Source organism: Nerophis ophidion, linkage group LG13 (assembly GCF_033978795.1).
Source record: "Nerophis ophidion isolate RoL-2023_Sa linkage group LG13, RoL_Noph_v1.0, whole genome shotgun sequence".
NCBI lineage: Eukaryota > Metazoa > Chordata > Actinopteri > Syngnathiformes > Syngnathidae > Nerophis > Nerophis ophidion.
Window position 1 is genome coordinate 20,040,273 of NC_084623.1, and position 21,455 is coordinate 20,061,727.

Genomic DNA, 21,455 nt, shown 5'->3' on the forward strand with positions numbered 1-21,455 from the left:
TCAACTCGAACTTTTAATGAAGATCAGCACACATATACATTATACACAGCCATTAGCTCTACAGCTGTCAAAACACTACTGGCCCCGTTGCCTAGGAACCCGCCTGGACCCCCTAGTGGTGGTCACGGTGCAGCCTGATCAAAAATGGCACATTAACATTACAACATTCCCTCCACCCATAGTCCAGTCAAATATTCATAGTCCCCTCTTAGTGTAATAGACAACCCCCAGAAATCACTGAGTCTGTGTGAAAACATAGTCCTTGAGATATGATGGAGGTTTCCTTTGGCGAGCGGTGCCCCTGACTCCCACTTCTGCATCCTGTGCTTGATCACCTGGTTGAGGCTCATCTGGTTCCTGATCAACTTGTTCCTGATCAACTGGTTCCTGGTGGTGCTGAATGGAAATCCTCTGGAAAACTGTCCTCGGATGTGTCACGAAGAGTTTCCTTCTGATCATAACGTGGACGGATCTGATCTTGATGTCTTCTCACCAGCTTGCCATCTTGAGTTTTTGCTGTCCAAGACACTGGACCAGTCCTCTCCACGAGTCTTGCCTGAATCCATTTCTGGCCCGCATATCCTCGTAGGTATATACGGCTTCACAGTCTGTGAACACTCGGTCCCTTGCCCTTTTGTCATGGTTCTGTTTTTGTTTTTCCTGGTTTGAGCTCACTTTGTCTGACAGTGCTGGCCTGACCATGTCCAGCTGCGTTCGCAATCTCCTGTTCATTAGCAGCTCCGCAGGTGTGGTGCCAGTTGTAGTCTGAGGAGTTGATCTGTATTTAAACAGGAACCTCGACACCTTTGTTTCCACACTTCCCTCCCCCATCTTCCTGATGGCTTCCTTGAAGACCCGTACAGCGCGCTCCGCACAGCCATTTGAGGACGGGTGGTATGGGGCTGCTGTTACATGTTTTACGCCATTTTTTTTTAGGAAATGTTCAAACTCTGCACTGACCAGACTTGGCCCATTGTCTGTAACCCGACTTGCTGGGATGCCATGAGTGGCAAATATGCTTCTCAATTTCTCAATAGTTAATGAAGAGGTTATGGACTGCATTGGGATGATCTCCATCCACTTGGAGTAAGCATCGATGACAATCAGAAACATTTTTCCTAGAATGGGCCCACAAAAATCAAAATGTAGTCTCATCCATGGCTGATTTGGCCACTCCCAGGGATGTAGCGGCGCGGCCGGAGGTGTGGCCTGGTTAGCTTGACATGTATGGCATCTGCGCACTGCTGCCTCCAACTACTCATCCATGTTGGGCCACCACATGTAACTCCGGGCTAGTGATTTCATCCTTGAGACCCCTGGATGAGCTGCATGTAGCTCTTCCGTCATTACCTGCCGACCTGGAGGTGGTATTACCACCCTTGTCCCCCACAGAAGGCAGCCATCTTCCACACTCAACTCATGCTGTCTTTTCATATACGGCTTGACTCGTGGATCAGTACATACCTTGGGCCAGGAACCATGTAACAGCCATTGTTGCACTCTGGACAAAATTGGATCTCGTCTGGTCCAGTCCCGGATCTGCTTTGCTTGCAATGGTGTGCCATACATGTGTTCCATCAGCATTATTACCTCTTCCTCGCGTGGTGTACTGCTGGGCCTGACTGGTAATGGGAGTCGGCTCAAAGCATCAGCGTTGCCATGTTTCAAGCCTTCCTTGTATTCTAAGGTGTATTCATAAGCTGCCAAAAGCAAGGCCCACCTCTGCATTCTGGCTGCCGCCAACTGTGGAATGCTTTTGCTCTCACCCAAAAGACCCAGTAGCGGTTTGTGATCTGTGACAATGGTGCAGTGCTTGCCGAAAAGGTATTGATGAAATATTTTTTAGGCCAAACATGATGGCTAGTGCCTCCTTTTCCAATTGAGAGTAACCCCTCTCAGCCACTGTTAGTGAACGTGACATGTATCCAATGGGCTTCTCTGAACCATCTGGGAAACGGTGAGATAGAACAGCTCCCACACCATATGGCGAAGCATCACAGGCCAGATAAAGTGGCTTTCCGTCATCAAAGTGTATCAATAATTTATCAGATTGGAGACACTTTTTTGCTGCCTCGAATGCTCGACTCTGATTCGTCGTCCATTTCCACGCATTTCCCTTTCTCAACAGTTCGTGTAAAGCAGGGGTGCCCATTACGTCGATCGCGATCGACTGGTCGATCTCGGAGGGTGTGTCAGTCGATCTCAAGCCAGGTATTAAAAAATATACATAAAAATGAGCAATCATCAATCATACCAAGACTTCACTTTCGTCAGTTGTTTGACATTCTCGGCACCCGAGGATCTTGTGAGATGACGCTGGCTGCTGCAAGCTCATATTTAAGAAAAAAATCACTAACAGGGCGGACGCAGAGAAACACATTTTATTTCTAGAGACTCCGTACCTACTGTCAAAACTCTAAAGACCGACTGCACAGTTCCTGTCTTCACCATAAAAGACCTGTTTCATCCTGCCTGTGCTAACAAAATAAGAGTCTCAGAAAGCTAGCGTGCACAAGCTAGCAAGCTACGGAGTTTGATGCCAATGTATTTCTCCCCCGCCCTCAGCGACCTCTTTCTCACTTGCTTGCCCACCCGCACTCTCACTGACGTCACTCACCTGCTGCCAGACATTAAAGGGCCACACACATATGCTACTCTCATAACAAAGTGTTTAAAAACGAGTATGCAAGTTGGACAAATGAGATGCCAAATCCAACCACTTTCATGTGGTATTGGACAGAAAGGAGGACTTTTTTTTTCCTCCATTTGAAAATGCGGACGTTATCAGCACCACTGTCTAATTCCAATCAATGCAAGTCATCAGAATCAAATACACCAACTTATATTCTTCTCTTCATGAAAGAAAGGAATCTATGTGTGTTAAACATGCTTGTATTATCATTAAACACCATTAACTTGTTAACAAAAATGTATCTTTCATAAATAAATAAATATAAATTATAAATAGGAATGAGGTAGATCTCCTCGACTTGGTCAATTGAAAAGTAGCTCGCCTGCAGAAAAAGTGTGAGCGCCCCTGGTGTAAAGGCTCCAAGATGGTGGATATGTTTGGCAAGAATCTGTGATAGTAATTTAGCATTCCAAGGAAGGATTTCAACTGTCTGGTCAGTTGGCTGAGGAGCATCTACAATGGCTTCAACCTTGTCCGCCACTGGATGTATGCCGTTGCAGTTGATTTTGTAACCGAGATACACTACCTCGGGTGCCATAAACACACATTTTTGTTGTCGCAAGCGAAGGCCTGCAGCTGCAATTCTCTCAAGCACCGCGCCGAGATTTTTTAAGTGACTTAGCATCATCCTTCCCTGTTACTAAAATGTCGTCCACTCTCACCACTACTTGAGGCAGTCCCTGCAATAGACCATCCATGGTGCGCTGGAAAATGCCTGGTGCCGAAGACACCCCATACGGCAATCTTGTGTACTGGTATAGTCCTCGATGTGTGTTTATTGTGGTGAACTTCTTTGAGTCCTCATCTAACCTGAGTTGCTGGTAGGCTTGAGACATGTCCAGTTTTGTAAAATTTTTTCCACCTCCTAATACTGCTAACCAGTCCTCTGTTTTCGGGATTGGGTAGTTATCTAATTTTGACACTGGGTTTACAGTGACTTTATAGTCCCCACAGATTCTAGTTGTTTTGTCCGGTTTTATGATGGGCACAATGGGGGCGGCCCACTCCGAAAAGTTCACAGGTTCAAGAATTCCTTCCTTCTCCAGCCTCACTAATTCAGCCTCAACTTTGTCTTTTAGTGCATATGGCAGTGGTCGAGCTTTGAAATATCTTGGCTTGGCATCTCGCTCAACATAGATTTTTGCTGAGCCCCCAACTAACGTACCCAGGTCCTTCTTAAAAACATCCTCATGTCTCGTGAGTAGCTCATCTAAGTCCTGCTGTACACTTAACCTTAGGCTAAATACAGTGTTCCAATCTATTTTAATTGCTTTCAGACAATTTCTGCCCATGAGATTTTGGCCCTCTCCCTTTACCACCAGTAATGGTAATTGTTTAGCCTGCCCTCTGTAGCTGACTTGCACATGCAGTTTCCCTAACACTCCCACCTTGTCTTTGGTGTAGGTGTATAGTTTCACGTGTGTGTGCTGGAGTCTTCCTCCCCCCATCTTTTGGTATGTGTCCTCAGTAATTATCATCATGCCTGCCCCAGTGTCAATTTCAAATTCAACGTCATGTCCATTTATCTGTATGTGCTCTTTGTATGGTTCCACTTTCTCTTCCATAGTTAGGTTATAGAGTGTGTGTGCATATTCTACATTTTCGGTCTCATTTCCCAACCTGTAAATTGCACCTGATGTTGGTCCTTCAGGTTTCCTTATCTGCCTGGCACTACGACATTTTCTGGCCAAGTGCCCCCTCTTGTGGCAATTGTGGCAAACTGCATCAACGAACCGGCAGTCTGTTGGCCCATGACTACCACCGCACCTGAAACAGCCACTCAGTGGGACTCGCCGATCTGCTCCTGCCTGGACTTTGTGGACCGTTCCATCTGCCCCAGTTAGTTGCAAGTCCGCCAGGTCCTTGGATGCTGTTTCCATCGATGTGGCCAAGTCAATGGCCTGTGCCAGAGTCATTTTTTCATCATCCTCAGACAACAAACGACGTTGGATGCGATCATCGTTGATACCACACACAAGTCTGTCTCTAAGCATGTCATCTAATGCAGTTCCAAATTTGCAATGTTCCGTGAGCCTCCTTAGCTCCGCGACAAATGAAGAAATGGACTGACCTTGTTGTCTCAATTTGGAATGAAATTTGAATCGTTCCACAATCAAACTGGGTTTTGGCGCGAAGTGATCCGTTAATTTCTGAAGCATCTCCGTCAATGTCATGTCTATATCCGCCGGCTTACCGGGCTGGCACAAATCTCGCAACACTGCATATACTTTGGCCCCACACAAACTCAGGAAAATTGCCATCTTTTGTCCTTCGTCTGTGATTTTGTTAGCCACGAAGTAAAAGTCCAGTCGTTCAGCATACTGTTGCCAATCATCCGTAGATTGGTCAAACTCTGTTAAATTTCCAAACAACGCCATTGATGTCTTGATTTTTTTTTTACCTCGTCGCCAATGTAGTAAAGTGACTTACTGCTTATAATGCTCAACTCGAACTTTTAATGAAGATCAGCACACATATACATTATACACAGCCATTAGCTCTACAGCTGTCAAAACACTACTGGCCCCATTGCCTAGGAACCCGCCTGGACCCCTTAGTGGTGGTCACGGTGCAGCCTGATCAAAAATGGCACATTAACATTACAACACTCTTAATGTGTGACTCAAACAAGAGAGTTGGGTGGGAGATAATACCCAAATTCCTTACCGAGTCGCCTTGTGTAATTGTTTGGTTGTCAAATGTTAAGATGGTATTATTAAATAGAGGTCGGTGTCTAGCAGGACCGATAAACAGCATTTCCGATTTCTTGGCATTGAGTTGCAAAAAGTTAGCGGACATCCTTTGTTTAATTTCATCAAGACACGCCTCCAGCTTACTACAATCCGGCGTGTTGGTCAGTTTTAGAAGCATGTAGAGTTGGGTGGCATCAGCATAACAGTGAAAGCTAACACCGTATTTGCGTATGATGTCACCTAGCAGCAGCATGTAGATGCTAAAGAATGCAGAGTCAAGAACCGAACTCTTGGGAACTCCACATGTTGCCTTAACATAGTCCGATGTCACATTGTTATGGGAGACGCACTGCATCCTGTCAGTAAGATAAGAGTTAAACCAAGACAAGACTTAGTCCGACATACCAATACATGTTTTGATACGCTCTAATAAAATATTATGATCGACGGTATCGAAGGAACTACTTTTTGTGCCTCATTGATTGCAAAGAGGGAACAATCTTATGCAGCTACAGATAGTTATGATACATACCGAGCCGGTGAGTTGCTGCATCGCCTCTGAGCTGGGGAAAGTTATTTCTAGATGATAATTCATGCCTGTCACTTCTATGGCTGAAGCTTGTGGCCATAAACCGAGACGTTGGTCAACTTAAGACCCAGAGATGGCGAGAAAGAGACGAAAAGAAGCTTGTTTGCGCACAACTTTTTTTTTTCTACACCCACATCCCATGTCTTTGACGCTTCAGCTCATGTGGTAGAAATAAAAACAGAGCAGCGGCCCTAGTGGCCGTTCCAAGTCTAAAGTTGTAAGTCGTAATATGTATACCGTATTTTTCGGAGTATAAGTCGCTCTGGAGTTTAAGTCGGATCTGCCGAAAATGCATAATAAAGAAGGAAAAAAAAACATATATAAGTCGCACTTGTAGTGACTGATTGACAAAGTAATGCCGAGTTTGTCCCTCCGTGGATGCGTCGACAAGAACACAGCAATGGTAAGTTTAAATGATTTATTAAACTTAACAAAAGCAGGCTACGAACAAAAAGACTGGAGCTAACAGACAAAATAAACCAAGGGCGCTATCATAAAAGCTAGGAATAGAAAACAGAAAAACTAAGACTGGCACGAAGGCACACAAAAAGGAAAAACAATTCATCAGCGTGAGAGCTGGAACAAAACAAAGGCTTAGTGTGAAAAGCTAGCGAGAATATACATACGTGAAGTCAGTCGATACTGTTGCTCAAAGGCAAATTTATGGACCCAGACTGAACAAAGAAAAGAGGAAAGCTTATATAGGGAGTAATCTAGGAGAACCAGGTGTGTGTAGAAAACGAGGAGCAGGTGAAATCAATGTGTAACCATGGTAACGGACTAAACAGGAAATAAGTGGGTCAGAAGAGAATGAAACAAAGATGGAAAAAACAAACGTGAAGATCTGAGTCACGGATCGCAACAGCACTGGAGTATAAGTCGCATTTTTGGGGGAAATTTATTTGATAAAACCCAACACCAAGAATAGACATTTGAAAGGCAATTTAAAATAAATAAGGAATAGTGAACAACAGGTTAAATAATAATAATGATAATGATACATTTTATTTATAAGCCGCCTTTCTGGGCACTCAAGGACAATGTACAAGATCAAAACAATAAAATCAAATTGGAGAAAAACAACAATCAAAACAACAACAAAGATAGATAAGATAAAAAATGATTACAAAGAATAAGCAGTCTGGAATAGGTGTGTTTTGAGTCTTGACTTGAAGAGGGATATTGAGTCCAAGTTGCGAAGGTCTTGTGGTAATGAGTTCCAAAGATGTGGGGCAGAGCGGCTGAAAGCTCGGGCACCCATAGTGGACAGTTTAAATAAGGGGACAATGAGATGGATGGATGAAGAGGATCTTAGGGAACGTGAGGGCGTGGCGACATGGATCTGGTCAGAGAGATATGATGGAGAGAGGTTATGGATAGCTTTGAAAGTGAGGAGAATTATTTTAAAGTGAATATGATGTTTGATGGGTAGCCATTTGAGTTGCTGCAGAACAAGGGTGATGTGCTGGATTGAAGGGGTTTTGGTAATAATCCGGGCTGCACAGTTCTGGGGAAGCTGAAGGTTGTGAAGTGACTTGTGAGGGAGACCAAACAGGAGAGAGTTGCAATATTCCAGGCGAGAGGTGACCAGGCTATGGACTAATATGGCAGCAGTATGTGGGGTAAGGGATGGGCGAAGACGATTAATGTTCCGTAGATGAAAGTAAGCAGACCGGGTAATGCTGTTTATGTGGGCTTGAATAAGTCCACGTTATATGACGCATAAATAACCAACTGAGAACGTGCCTGGTATGTTAATGTAACATATTATGGTATACTATGAAACGGAACCCTTTAGGGCATGGGTGTCAAACTCTGGCCCGTGGGCCAAATTTGGCCCGCCGTGTAATTTAATTTGGCCCTTGAGCCAATATCAAATTAACATTACAGCTGGCCCGCCGTTATTACACAGCAGCGGTGCCGCTGTAACACCGCAATTTCTCACACTTGCCAATCCTCCCGAAGTTCAGTGCCCCTCCCGAAAATCTCCCGGGGCAAGCATTCTGCCGACATTGAGGGCGTGCCTTATAGGCATTGCCTTTAGCATTCTCTACAACCTGTCGTCACATCCGCATTTCCTCCATGCCCACTCGCATAATATATGCGGCTATTACACACACATAAGTGAATGCAAGCATACTTGGTCAACAGCCATACAGGTCACACTGGGGGTGGCCGTATAAACAACTTGAACACTATTACAAATATGCGCCACACTGGGAACTCACACCAAACAAGAAGGACAAACACATTTCGGGAGAACATCTGCACTGTAACATAACATAAACATAACAGAACAAATACCCAGATCCCCTTGCAGCACTAACTCTTTCGGGAAACTACAATATATTTTGATAGTTACCTCAGAAGGCTGCAAATAGAAAAGAAGCATTCAATTTGTATTTAAAGTTTATTTGATATGCCATTGATATTATTTATTTATTGTTATTATTATTATAAATTCAATTTTGCATGTCACTATAAAGTTACTGTATATAAGCCTTGCTTGTTCAATGTTCAATGCAAAACTTGTTTGAGTCCCTATTAAAAGTTTAATTTGTTCAACCTTGGCCCGCGGCTTTGTTTAGTTTTAAATTTTGGCCCACTCTGTATTTGAGTTTGACACCCCTGCTTTAGGGGTAGACACAGGTGTAAAACAGGGATGTGTCATCACTCCAACACTATTTTCCATTTAAGTTGCTGCTATCCTCCATCTCACAAACATACATCTGCCCCAGGGAGTCGAAATAATGTACAGAACCGACGGTCAACTCCTCAACATCAACCGTTTCAGGGCTAAAGGTCAAACCACCACCATATCCATCATGGAGCTGCAGTATGCAGACGATAATGCCTTCGTACCCCTCTGAGAAGAGGACACTCTGTTTGCTTTTGTGAAGGCATACAAACAGCTTGGTCTTGCCATCAATAGAAAGAAAACCCAAATCCTTCACCAACCACCACCAAACAGTCGTGCCCCTGTCCTGCTCCCAAACCTCTCCATTGACAAAATTCGACTGTCATTGACGAGGAAATTCACCACCACCTCAGACTTGCCAGTGGGGCATTCTCAAGGCTGAGGAAGCGAGTCTTCGAGAACCGTGACCTCCAAGCAAAGACCAAAATCCTGGTCTACAAAGCAGTCGTGCTCCCCACCCTTCGGTATGGGTCAAAAGCCTCGACCACCAAGTATCGATAGTATCGATACTTGGTATCGATACTTGGTATCGATACTATAAGTATCGATAGTATCGATACTTGGTGAGTATCGGTATCGTATCGATACTGGCGTGATGGTATCGATACTTTACCAAATTAAGCGAATCACTCCGATTAAAAAAAAAAAATGTGAGCGCAGCGCAGCGCTCCTCACCACTTCACCCTCTTCCCTAGTGATGGGTCGCGATTGAGATTTAAAAACACTTTAAAAATTCATCTTCAACCCAAAATAAAATTAAATAAATACAATTAACAAGACGCTTGGAACGTTCGCGCACACACATCAGTATAATTCGCTCCGGGGTTCACTCGGACACGCACACACACACGCGTGCAATTCCAGTGCGACTTAATGTCTTGGTTGTAAACTGTAAAGTATTTTATTGCACTAAAATAACGATAAGAATTTCTGAGTTCTTTTGTTTTGTGTTCATTTTTACAACTGTTTAATAACTAGTGTTTTCTTTTTTACTTAAGTTCTTGTGTGTTGTGAGGCGACTAGCCAAGTTCAGTATTTGTTCTCACCTTATCTGCACTACTTACTTTTTTGTAATTGATATTATTACTTTTTTATTTGAATTACTCAGTTCTTTTGTTTTGTGTTCATGTTTACAACTTTATTCAATAACTAGAGTTTTGTTATTTACCTTAAGTGTTTGTGTGTTTTGAGGCGACAAGCCAGGTTCAGTAGTTGTTTGCACCTTATTTGCATTACTTTATTGCTATTTATATTACTTTTGTAATAAATATTTTAGTTTTTTACTTAAATCGTTGTCCTGTGTTGTATTATTATCATAATCAATTAATAAAGGCAAAAATACAAATTTGTTTTTCAAAAGTATCGATACCCCGAAGCCCCCCCCCCCCCCCCCCCCCCCCCCAGATGACAACACTTCCAGTATCGGTATTGGTATCGGTATAGGCGATACTGGCCGGTATCGGATCGGAATGGTATCGATACCCACATTTGCGATATCGCCCACCCCTAACAGCAGGCACTTAAAGTCCACTCTGTAATTATATGGCTGTTTTAAGTGCAGTGATAATCCCATTTCTTTCATCCATCCAACAATCTTGTCATATTGCAGATGTGAATAGCAAACTATGGATTTCAAATGAAACATGTCCTCAATTTAGAGAATGTGAGCTTATATAAGACAATAAGAAAATATAGAATATAAACTATTGATATGTCTGAACACTTTATTTTCATGTGTAAAGTTTGGTAAAACACAAAGCCTGGTCCCTGGAGCACAAAAACTAAAAAACTGTTATTCTCAGAAGCACACACACACTTCTGCAAAACCTTACGCAAAAGTGGGCATATAAATCATTTTTTGCACACATATATGTGAATATATATATATATATATATATATATATATATATATATATATATATATATATATATAAACCATTTTTTAAAGTATGTTGTCCCCACAGGACCCAGGCTGTAGTATGTGCAGAGTGACAATGTGTCGAACAGCTCTTCTAAACCAGGGATAAAACAAAGCATATATTAACGGGTTAAAAAAGGAGTTTAAATCATATAAATACTGAAAATAATTTGCAAGTGAAAAAAGTATTTTGTTGTCACCTGCAAGAGAAACACTATAATATGGACAGAGACACATGAGGAAGACAAGGACAAGGACACTAAGAGTCCTGGCTGCTTTCAACTCCGATTTCTTTGCTCTTGCTACGACTGAATGTGGTTTGACTGACGTAACATGAGAGCGCATGGCTCGGGCCTGAGACACAGCGACCACAAACACTCTCATGTACAGAGTGATGATGATGCTGAGAGGTATAATAAATACCACAATAAGGTCAATAATCCCACCTTCGAAGTCTATACCAATAACACACTCTCCATAGCAAGAATTTGACTTTCCAGGATGAGTCAGACCTTCCTTCGAAATGATGCTACAGAGGAGAAAAGCAAAAAACCAACAAAGACAAACAAAAAGTTGAACTTTTTTTACAGTGACTTTGGTGTTATAATGCAGAGGATCACAAATAGCCACATAACGGTCAGCAGATATCAGCACCATGTTTCCTACTGAGACAGAAGTCAGTGAGACAGTCATGTAGAACCACAGAGAACAAAGAATATCACCAAGAGTCCAGCAGGATATTCTCATGTAGATCTTAATCGGTAACACCAGAACGCCCACCAGAAAGTCAGAAACAGCGAGAGAAAGGAGGAGGAGGTTGGTAGGAGTGTGGAGCTGCCTGGAGAGAATGAAAACACAAACCAGACAACATATTTCATTGTAGATTATAGAAAAAGTAAATAGACAACAACAACTACTACAGCCATGATTCAATGACAAAAATGTTGCGCAATGCCAGAATAAAAATGTATGCCTGAAGTGGGAGATTGAGATGATGACCAGGAGGTTGAGAACCACAGTGAGGATGCAGATGATGGCCAGAAGAACATTTAAGAAAACACCTTCGAACCAATGAGACGTGGACTTCTTACAAGAGTTGTTGATGAGTTGTGGAAAGCAGAGCTCTGATTGGTACTCCTCCATCATCAAGAAGAAGAGGAGACACATGACCTATCTTTTACATGTGGTTTATGTGTTCAAATGTTTTCGTCCAACCCATTGTACCTCCCCCAAGCAAACCTTATTGGGTCAAAGTTTTAGCCTGAGATAATGTCATCATGACAAAGTCCTCTACCCTTGAGACGTTGAACATTTCTTTGAGCTTAGCTGAATGAAATGACATCTTATTTGGAGCTTTGTCATACAACCAGGGCCATCTTTAGGCCATTTGACGCCCCAGGCGAGAGTGAAACCTTCCCGCCCCTATCGCCCCTCCATTGAGATGACCCCGATGACGTGGACCCCGACTTAAACAAGTTGAAAAACTTACCATTTAGTGGTCAATTGTACGGAATATGTACTGAACTGTGCAATCTACTAATAAAAGTATCAATCAATCAATCAATCAATGATGAAAATGGATTAAAATCTGGCTACTACCGACCATATTCCTTTTCGCATGGTCATTGACGTGCAGTGAGGTTTATAGCTAGTGAGGCACTGACATAATCCGAATCAGATTTACAAACATACAGTATGCGCTCTGTGCAGATTATTTGCCATTTGATTGGCAGCAGTGTACGGGTTATGTTTCATTTCTACATTCATTAAACATACAAACTGTCGGCCACAAAATGTGCATTTCGTTAAAAACGAAACAAAAATAATGTTATCGCCGTCTTACCTTATACATGAAGTCCATGCGCCGGTCCTTCTGGGTAAAAATAGCCGTCACGTTCTGGGAAAAGTCTTCCTTCACTTCCTTCAGTTTTAAAGGTCTTATAAGAGTTCAACATAGGTGCCGCGATTAGCAGAGTTCCTACTCTCATCATTTCCACAAAATGCGAGCTGCTGTTTGGCGAGGGAGAAGGTCGCATTGATGACATCTTTTAAAATCTCTCAGTTCTCTTTTACCTTAGCATTGTGGACACTGATGTTGAGTCGCCGCTGTTCATCCAAAGCCAAGTCAGTCCTCGTCATCCCAAACGTTTTTAGCGCAATCTAACTTTTAATATGAGCGGCCGACCGCTCATGTTTGATGAGGCTTCTTTGCAAATTCTTTAGGTCACAAAATCCGATTTGAGTCCACACAGGTTGAAAAAAAGAAGGCAAGGAAAGCAGAAAAGGCGTTTTTTTGCAGAACATCCACAAAGCCAGTCTTTTCACGTATACGACTCCGTTTGGAAAGAGCGAGTAACTTTCCGTCCTGCTGATTGAAACAAACCATTCTGCTCCGGCGTTGGTCTTCCTTGAAAGTCCACTTTAGAAAATTGTTTAAGTGCGGAAATGTAGTCATCCATGTTGAAAGTCGTGGTGCCATCCATCCATCTTCTTCCGCTTATCCGAGGTCGGGTCGCGGGGGCAACAGCCTAAGCAGGGAAACCCAGACTTCCCTCTCCCCAGCCACTTCGTCTAGCTCTTCCCGGGGGATCCCGAGGCGTTCCCAGGCCAGCCGGGAGATATAGTCTTCAGAGCTTCTCACCCTATCTCTAAGAGAGAGCCCCGCCCCACGGCGGAGGAAACTCATTTCGGCCGCTTGTACCCGTGATCTTATCCTTACGGTCATGACCTTTGGGTCATGACCGTAAGGTCCGTGTTACAAGACGGGTCATGACCATAGGTGAGGTTGGGAACGTAGATCGACCGGTAAATTGAGAGCTTTGCCTTCCGGCTCAGCTCCTTCCTCACCACAACGGATCGGTACAACGTCCGCATTACTGAAGACGCCGCACCGATCCACCTGTCGATCTCACGATCCACTCTTCCCTCACTCGTGAACAAGCCTCCTAGGTACTTGAACTCCTCCACTTGGGTCAGGGTCTCCTCCCCAACCCGGAGATGGCATTCCACCCTTTTCCGGGCGAGAACCATGGACTCGGACTTGGAGGTGCGGATTCTCATTCCGGTCGCTTCACACTCAGCTGCAAACCGATCCAGTGAGAGCTGAAGATCCCGGTCAGATGAAGCCCTCAGGACCACATCTTCTGCAAAAAGCAGAGACCTAATCCTGCGGTCACCAAACCGGAACCCCTCAACGCCTTGACTGCACCTAGAAATTCTGTCCATAAAAGTTATGAACAGAATCGGTGACAAAGGGCAGCCTTGGCTGAGTCCAACCCTCACTGGAAATGTGTTCAACTTACTGCCGGCAATGCGGACCAAGCTCTGGCACTGATCGTACAGGGAGCGGACCGCCACAATAAGACAGTCTGATACCCCAGTCGTGGTGCACGAGATGGAAAAAATAAGTCACTGCGGCACTTACCCGCTGAGGCCACTGTTTGTCTGGGATCATGAGCGCCCCGCCCCGCCCCGCCCCTACTGTGAGGCACGAGAACTGTTTGCCTCACCTCAGATTTTTTTCACTGCTGTTTTGATGGCTCAACCAACACACAAAAAATGTTACTCGCTGCGGCACTTGACTCGCCTACGCCACCGTATGTCTCCGATCATGAGCGCCCCTATCGTGAGACACGAGAACTGTTTGCCTCACCTCAGACTTTTTTCGCTGCCGTTTTGAGCGCTCAGCAACACACCAGACAAGAACGCGCTCTGGCCGCACGGCAGACAGAGAAGTTTACGAGGCATTGCGAAAATTCAGCGATTTTGAAGAAAAAATAATCCAAATGGGTTAAGCTAAGCGAAAATTAGAAGCTAACAAATACAATTATTTTATCATTATATATTTTATTTCTTTGCATGATCACAGGTGAGGCACTGCCTCCCCCGCCTCCCCTGACCGCACATCACTGTGCATGGTGTTAAACACAGGCAATTTACCTGTGTTGCTGCCTGTGGATAATAGCATCGAGGTGGGGAAAATACATTGGTCTAAATTAACTCGTAAAGATCTAAATGCCAGTCATTCTGAATCTTTGCTGGAAGATGTTGGCAGCCCTTCAGGTACCCCAAAGCTGCCACAAATGATCGGAGAATGCAGGCAAATCTGTGGGCACTCAGACATCTGTGATTTTGGACTAAATTGCAAATTGGACAACCTCTTGGAAACACTGTCTGCTCTGTATGGGGAAGTATGATGAATTTGAGAACCATAAATCAACAATTAGAGTGAAAAGTTGAAATCAGTGTTTGCTCGCTCAAACACAATCTAATCTGGATTGTTTTCCCTGGCTGCAAGCGATCTAGCAAGGTTCTAGCTTCGAGATTCCCCTACAGGCCAGTGTAGCAAAGACACAACATACTCCTTCACTGTCTCATGGACATACACTTGTTGTTTGGTGACTTTCGTTGGACTGACTGGCTCTGTTATTGCGAGAGCACCAATGTCACTGTGCAGGCTTATACACACACATACACATCCATGGAAAAATAAGGCCGCACACAAACGAACCCCAGCCCCCACATGCCACGCCTTTGACGCTTCACCCCATGTGGTAGAACGGAAAACGGAGCAGCGACCCTAGTGGCCGTTCCAAGTCGGAAGTTGTAAGTCGTAATATGTATATATGCTTTGCTTGAGGTTTTTACCTGGTCTCTAACTAAACTGCCCCTTACCCCAAGGAGTTTAGTTCGGGACTTGCTTTTTTCTCCTTCTCTTCCCCCAATGTTAACCATTTGTCATTCCTGTTTTGCAGTGGGGGCGCGCATGTGGGAGATCGATCAGTGTTCCCATTCTGTTCACTCCGTAACTATATGTCTGTTCTTGAACGGGTTTGTGCTGAAAATGTAATTTAATTGTACTTTTTAACTGCTGTAACAATACGGTTTCAACCATCCATTTAACAATCCTTTCACATTGAGGATGTGAATTGCATACAATGGTTTTCATATGAAACCACAATTTTTTTACTTTCCACGGGAGATTCCACAGCTTTTTTTTTCACCCTTGTCTACATACACCCAAGGGTCAGCATCCGGCAGCCAACCATCATATGGCGGAGGTAATCAATTGACTTGAAGCTATCAATCAATCAATCAATGTTTATTTATATAGCCGTAAATCACAACTGTCTCAAAGGACTTTACAAACCACTACGACTACGACATCCTCGGAAGAACCCACATAAGGGCAAGGAAAACTCACACCCAGTGGGCAAGGAGAATTCACACCCAGTGGGACGGCAGTGACAATGATGACTTGCATCCATTGCTTGCGGTCCCCTCTAGGGGACCGCAAGCAATGGATGTCGAGCGGGTCTAACATGATACTGTGAAAGTTCAATCCATAGTGGCTCCAACACAGCCGCGAGAGTTCAGTTCAAGCGGATCCAAGACAGGAGCGAGAGTCCCGTCCACAGGAAACCATCCCAAGCGGAGTCGGATCAGCATCGTAGAGATGTCCCCAACTGATACACAGGCGAGCGGTCCATCCTGGGTCTCGACTCTGGACAGCCAGTACTTCATCCATGGTCATCGGACCGGACCCCCTCCACAAGGGAGGGGGGGACAGAGGAGGAATAGAAAAGAAGCGGCAGATCAACTGGTCTAAAAAGGAGGTCTATTTAAAGGCTAGAGTATACAAATTAGTTTTAAGGTGAGACTTAAATGCTTCTACTGAGGTAGCATCTCAAACTGTTACCAGGAGGGCATTCCAGAGTACTGGAGCCCGAACGGAAAACGCTCTATAGCCCCCAGACTTTTTTGGGGCTTTAGGAATCACTAATAAACCAGAGTCTTTTGAACACAGATTTCTTGCCGGGACATATGGTACAATACAATCGGCAAGATAGGATGGAGCAAGACCGTGTAGTATTTTATACGCAAGTAGTAAAACCTTAAAGTCACATCTTAAGTGCACAGGAAGCCAGTGCAGGTGAGCCAGTATAGGTGTAATATGATCAAACTTTCTTGTTCTTGTCAAAAGTCTAGCAGCCGCATTTTGTAACAACTGTAATCATTTAATGCTAGACATGGGGAGATCCGAAAATAATACGTTACAGTAATCGAGACGAGACGTAACAAACGCATGGATAATGATCTCAGCGTCGTTAGTGGACAAAAATGGAGCGAATTTCAGCGATATTACGGAGATGAAAGAAGGCCGTTTTAGTAACGCTTTTAATGTGTGACTCAAAGGAGAGAGTTGGGTCCAAGATAATACCCAGATTTTTTACCGAGTCACCTTGTTTAATTATTTGGTTGTCAAATGGTACAGTTGTATTATTAGATAGAGGTCGGTGTCTAGCAGGACCGATAATCAGCATTTCCGTTTTTTTGGCGTTGTTACAAATTTATTCTGGGGAATTTTAATCAGTGTCAGATAAACAGGACTCTAGGGACTTACAAACAATATGTGACCTGTGCAACAACCCTAAAAAAACTCCACAATTGACTTGTGTAATGGGTCAGTGTTCTGGTAAGATGGCTCCCTTTGGAGCATCTTACCAGAGCAGTGTCCTGCTGATGCCCATCTATAAAACAATCTGCAAGAAGCAAGTGCAAATAGTAAAAACAGTAAGATGTTGGACAGAGGAAAGTATTGCATTGCATGTAAGGCATGCTTCGATTTGACAGATTGGGATGTGTTTTGTAATTCATGTGGGGATTTAGAGGCCTACTGAAATGAGATTTTTATATTTAAACCGGAATAGCAGGTCCATTCTATGTGTCATACTTGATCATTTCGCGATATTGAAAGGATTTAGTAGAGAACATTGACGATAAAGTCTGCAACTTTTGGTCGCTAATAGAAAAGCCCTGCCTTTACCGGAAGTATGTGCACGTGACGTCATGAGTTGCAGGGTTCCACACATATTCACATTGTTTTTAATGGGAGCCACCAGCAGTAAGAGCAATTCGGACCGAGAAAGCGACGATTTCCCCATTAATTTGAGCGAGGATGAAAGATTTGTGAATTAGGATATTGATAGTGAAGGACTAGGAAAAAAAAAAAAAAAAAAAATTAAAAAGCGACGTGAGCGTTTCAGATATAATTGGACACATTTACTAGGATCATTATGGAAGTTCCCTTATCTGCTTATTGTTTTAATAGTGTTTTAGTGAGATTTTAAAGATTGTAAAGACATACTTCGAGGTCGGATGGCTGCAGTGAACACGCAGTGTCTCAGAGAAAAGCCGAGGAGCCAAGCTCACAGCTGCCTTTTAAACAGCTGCTGCAGGACGACGAATAATCCACTGATGTCTCAGGTAAGCTATATATCACAATTTCCCCATCCAAAAACATGTTATTTGACGTAGAGAAAACATGTTCGCTTGACCGCTCTGCTTCACAACAAACAAAGAAACACCGGCTGTGTCTCGGTGTTAAAGGCAGCTGCAATCCACCGCTTTCCACCAACAGCATTGTTCTTTATAGTCTCCATTATTAAATTAACAAATTGCAAAAATTCAGCAACACAGATGTCCAAAATACTGTGTAATTATGCGATTAAAGCAGACGACTTTTAGCCGCTAGTGGTGCAGCGCTAATATTTCCTTACAGTCCGTGACGTCACGCGTACACGTCATCATTCCGTGACGTTTTAACAAGAAACTCGCAGGGAAATTTAAAATTGCAATTTAGTAAACTAAAAAGGTTGTATTGGCATGTGTTGCTATGTTAATATTTCATCATTGATATATAAACTGTCAGACTGCATGGTCGGTAGTAGTGGGTTTCAGTAGACCTTTAAATGAGCGGATATTAACAGTTTCCTTTTATATATCTTTTTGTGTGGACTCTAATATTCACTGTAGGGATATTACTATATTGTCCAACAACAAACCGTGGGTCACTAAGGAACTAAAAAGTGTCATAAACATGAAGAAACTCATCTTTTACACACAGAGCATGCAGGAAAGAAAATATATCAACCGAGTGGTAAGGAGCAAGATAAGGGAAGCTAAAAGAGGTAATCGGGATAAGGCTTTGAATAAAAGCAATGACCTCTATCTCTCAGGGATGTAGTGAGGGTAACAGGAATCCCATAAAAATTGAGGGAATAAATATGGCTGACCATCCATCCATCTTCTTCCGCTTAGCCGAGGTCGGGTCGTGGGGGCGGCAGCCTAAGCAGGGACGCCCAGACTTCCCTCTCCCCAGCCACTTCGTCCAGCTCCTCCCGGGGGATCCCAAGGCTTTCCCAGGCCAGCCGTGAGACATAGTCTTCCCAACGATTCCTGGGTCTTTCCCGTGGCCTCCTACCGGTCAAACGTTACCGAAACACATCCCAAGGGAGGCGCTCGGGTGGCATCCTGACCAGATGCCCGATCCACCTCATCTGGCTCCTCTCGATGTGAAGGAGCAGCGGCTTTACTTTGAGCTCCTCCCGGATGACAGAGCTTCTCACCCTATCTCTAAGGGAGAGCTCCGCCACCCTGCGGAGGAAGCTCATTTCGGCCGATGGTACCCGTGATCTCGTCCTTTCGGTCATGACCCAAAGCTCATGACCATAGGTCAGGATGGGAACATAGATTGACCGGTAAATTGAGAGCTCTGCCTTCCGGCTCAGCCCCTTCTTCACCACAACGGATCGATACAGCGTCCACATTACTGAAGACGCCGTACCGATCCGCCTGTCAATCTCACGATCCACTCTTCCCTCACTTCGGGAACAAGACTCCGAGGTACTTGAACTCATCCACTTGGGGCAAGATCTCCTCCCCAACACCGAGATGGCACTCCACCCTTTTCCGGGTGAGAACCATGGACTCGGACTTGGAGGTGCTGTTTCCCATCACAGTTGCTTCACACTCGGCTGAAAACCGATCCAGTGAGAGCTGAAGATCTTAGCCAGGTGAAGCCATCAGGACCACATCTTCTGCAAAAAGCAGTGACCGAATCCTGCAGGCACCAAACCAGATACCTTCAACGCCCTGACTGCGTCTAAAATATTCTGTCCATAAACATTATGAACAGAATTGGTAACAAAGGGCAGCCTTGGCGGAGTCCAACCCTCACTGGAAACGGGTCCGACTTACTGCCGGAAATGTGGACCAAGGTCTGACACTGATCATACAGGAAGCGGACCGCCACAGTCAGACAGTCCATTACCCCATTCTCAGAGGTGGGTAGAGTAGCCTGAAATTGTACTCAAGTAAGAGTACTGTTACTTTAGAGAATTATTACTCAAGTAAAAGTAAGGAGTAGTCACCCAAATTTGTACTTGAGTAAAAGTAAAAAGTATGTTGTGAAAAAACTACTCAAGTACTGAGTAACTGATGAGTAACCTGTTTGTTTAATGATGACGGCAACAAGTAATGCACAAAAACATAAAAATAGCAATGAACAAATTCAGAGCCAGGAATATCTCTTAAGCAACTAAAACAATAATATATATTTAATAATATATATGTGGTTTTCCACTGTATTGAAAAAAATATTTTGAAAATGAATTTTACCTTTGCAACCTCATTATACTATTGGCTAAGTTTTATATTCATAAATGTAAGTTTCTCAATACCTGACCTGTTTTTGGTGCCTTTAAAAAATATTGAGATTTCTACTTTAAATCACTCTACCTCTAACAACCAAAAAGTTGTGAAAACGATGATGCTGTGTTCCAAATTTAAGTTATTTACTGAGATTGAGTGAGCCTATGGCTTTGCACTTTGTTCATTATATATATATATATATATATATATATATATATATATATATATATATATATATATATATATATATATTTCTACAGAGTGCATCATACACAACGAAAAAGTTGACATTGTTTCATCACATAAATATGTGGGGACCTTTTTTGACGACCAGCTGAAGTTTGATATGAACACAGATTTTACAGTGAAGCTAGCACAACAGACACTTTATCTTCTCAGGAAATGTAACTATTTCTATGTGAGGCCTGTTACACTCTGTCATTTGTATCAAACATTTATTGAGAGTCTTTTGTGTTTGTCTTTTATTTGTTGGTTTCACTGTCTTTCAGTTAAAGACCGAAACAGCCTGTCTAGTATTCTGAAATCTTGCTCTAAGATTACCAGAGTAAAACTAAGAGACTTAAAGGCCTACTGAAACCCACTACTACCCACCACACAGTCTGATAGTTTATATATCAATGATGAAATATTAACATTGCAACACATGCCAATAGGGCCTTTTTAGTTTACTAAATTGCAATTTTAAATTTCCCAGGAGTTTTTTCTTGAAAACGTCGCGTAATGATGACGTGTGCGCTTGACGTCACGGGCTGTTAGGAAATATGAGCGCTGCACACACACACAGCTAAAAGTCGTCTGCTTTAACCGCATAATTACACAGTATTTTGAAGATCTGTGTTACTGAATCCTTTTCAATCTGTTCAATCAATGTTGGAGAAGTCAAAGTAGAAAGATGGAGATGGGAAGCTTTAGCTTTTAGCCACACAAACACACGGTGATTCCTTGTTTAAAATTCACGGAGGTGAAACTTTACTATGGATCACAGCGAACATGGATCCCAACCGAATGTCAACCAGCAGGTGTCGGTGAGAAAATTGTGGTAAAAAGTCGCTTCTTACCAGAGATCAGCTGAGCTTGTGACGCCCATAAAGCTGCCGTCGACTTCCCTGAGACACTGCGCGTCAACACACCCGTGGACACACACCTCCGACTATCAGGTACTGGTAAACTCACTAAAACACTAGCAACACAATAGAAAGATAAGGGATTTCCCAGAATTATCCTAGTAAATGTGTCTAAAAACATCTGAACCCGGCCAAATGCAATCGCGTTTTTGTTTTTTTTAACTTGTGTTTTTTGTTTTTTTTCTAGTCCGTCGTTATCGATATCCTCAAACACGAATCTTTCATCCT

At 43.4% G+C, this 21,455-nt stretch overlaps 1 protein-coding gene and 1 pseudogene across 1 annotated transcript; both read right to left on the reverse strand.

The window, feature by feature from the left end:
• Window positions 1-208: 208 nt before the first annotated feature.
• LOC133564875 (uncharacterized protein K02A2.6-like) lies at window positions 209-5,070 on the reverse strand (annotated as a pseudogene).
• Window positions 5,071-10,614: 5,544 nt separating this feature from the next.
• LOC133564915 (trace amine-associated receptor 13c-like) lies at window positions 10,615-11,736 on the reverse strand. The gene is made up of 2 exons (XM_061919444.1): window positions 11,564-11,736; window positions 10,615-11,428 (listed from the first exon to the last, which is right to left on the reverse strand). The coding sequence occupies exons 1-2, from the start codon at window positions 11,734-11,736 to the stop codon at window positions 10,615-10,617; spliced, it is 987 nt and encodes a 328-aa protein (XP_061775428.1).
• Between the last annotated feature and the right edge of the window lie 9,719 nt (window positions 11,737-21,455).

Excerpts from the sequence above, each read along its gene's own strand:
- LOC133564915 (XM_061919444.1), bottom strand. The coding sequence starts at position 11,736 with ATGATGGAGGAGTACCAATCAGAGCTCTGCTTTCCACAACTCATCAAC. Across the intron at positions 11,429-11,563 it reads ATCTCAATCTCCCACTTCAG|GCAGCTCCACACTCCTACCA; the intron begins GCATACATTTTT and ends CATTCTCTCCAG.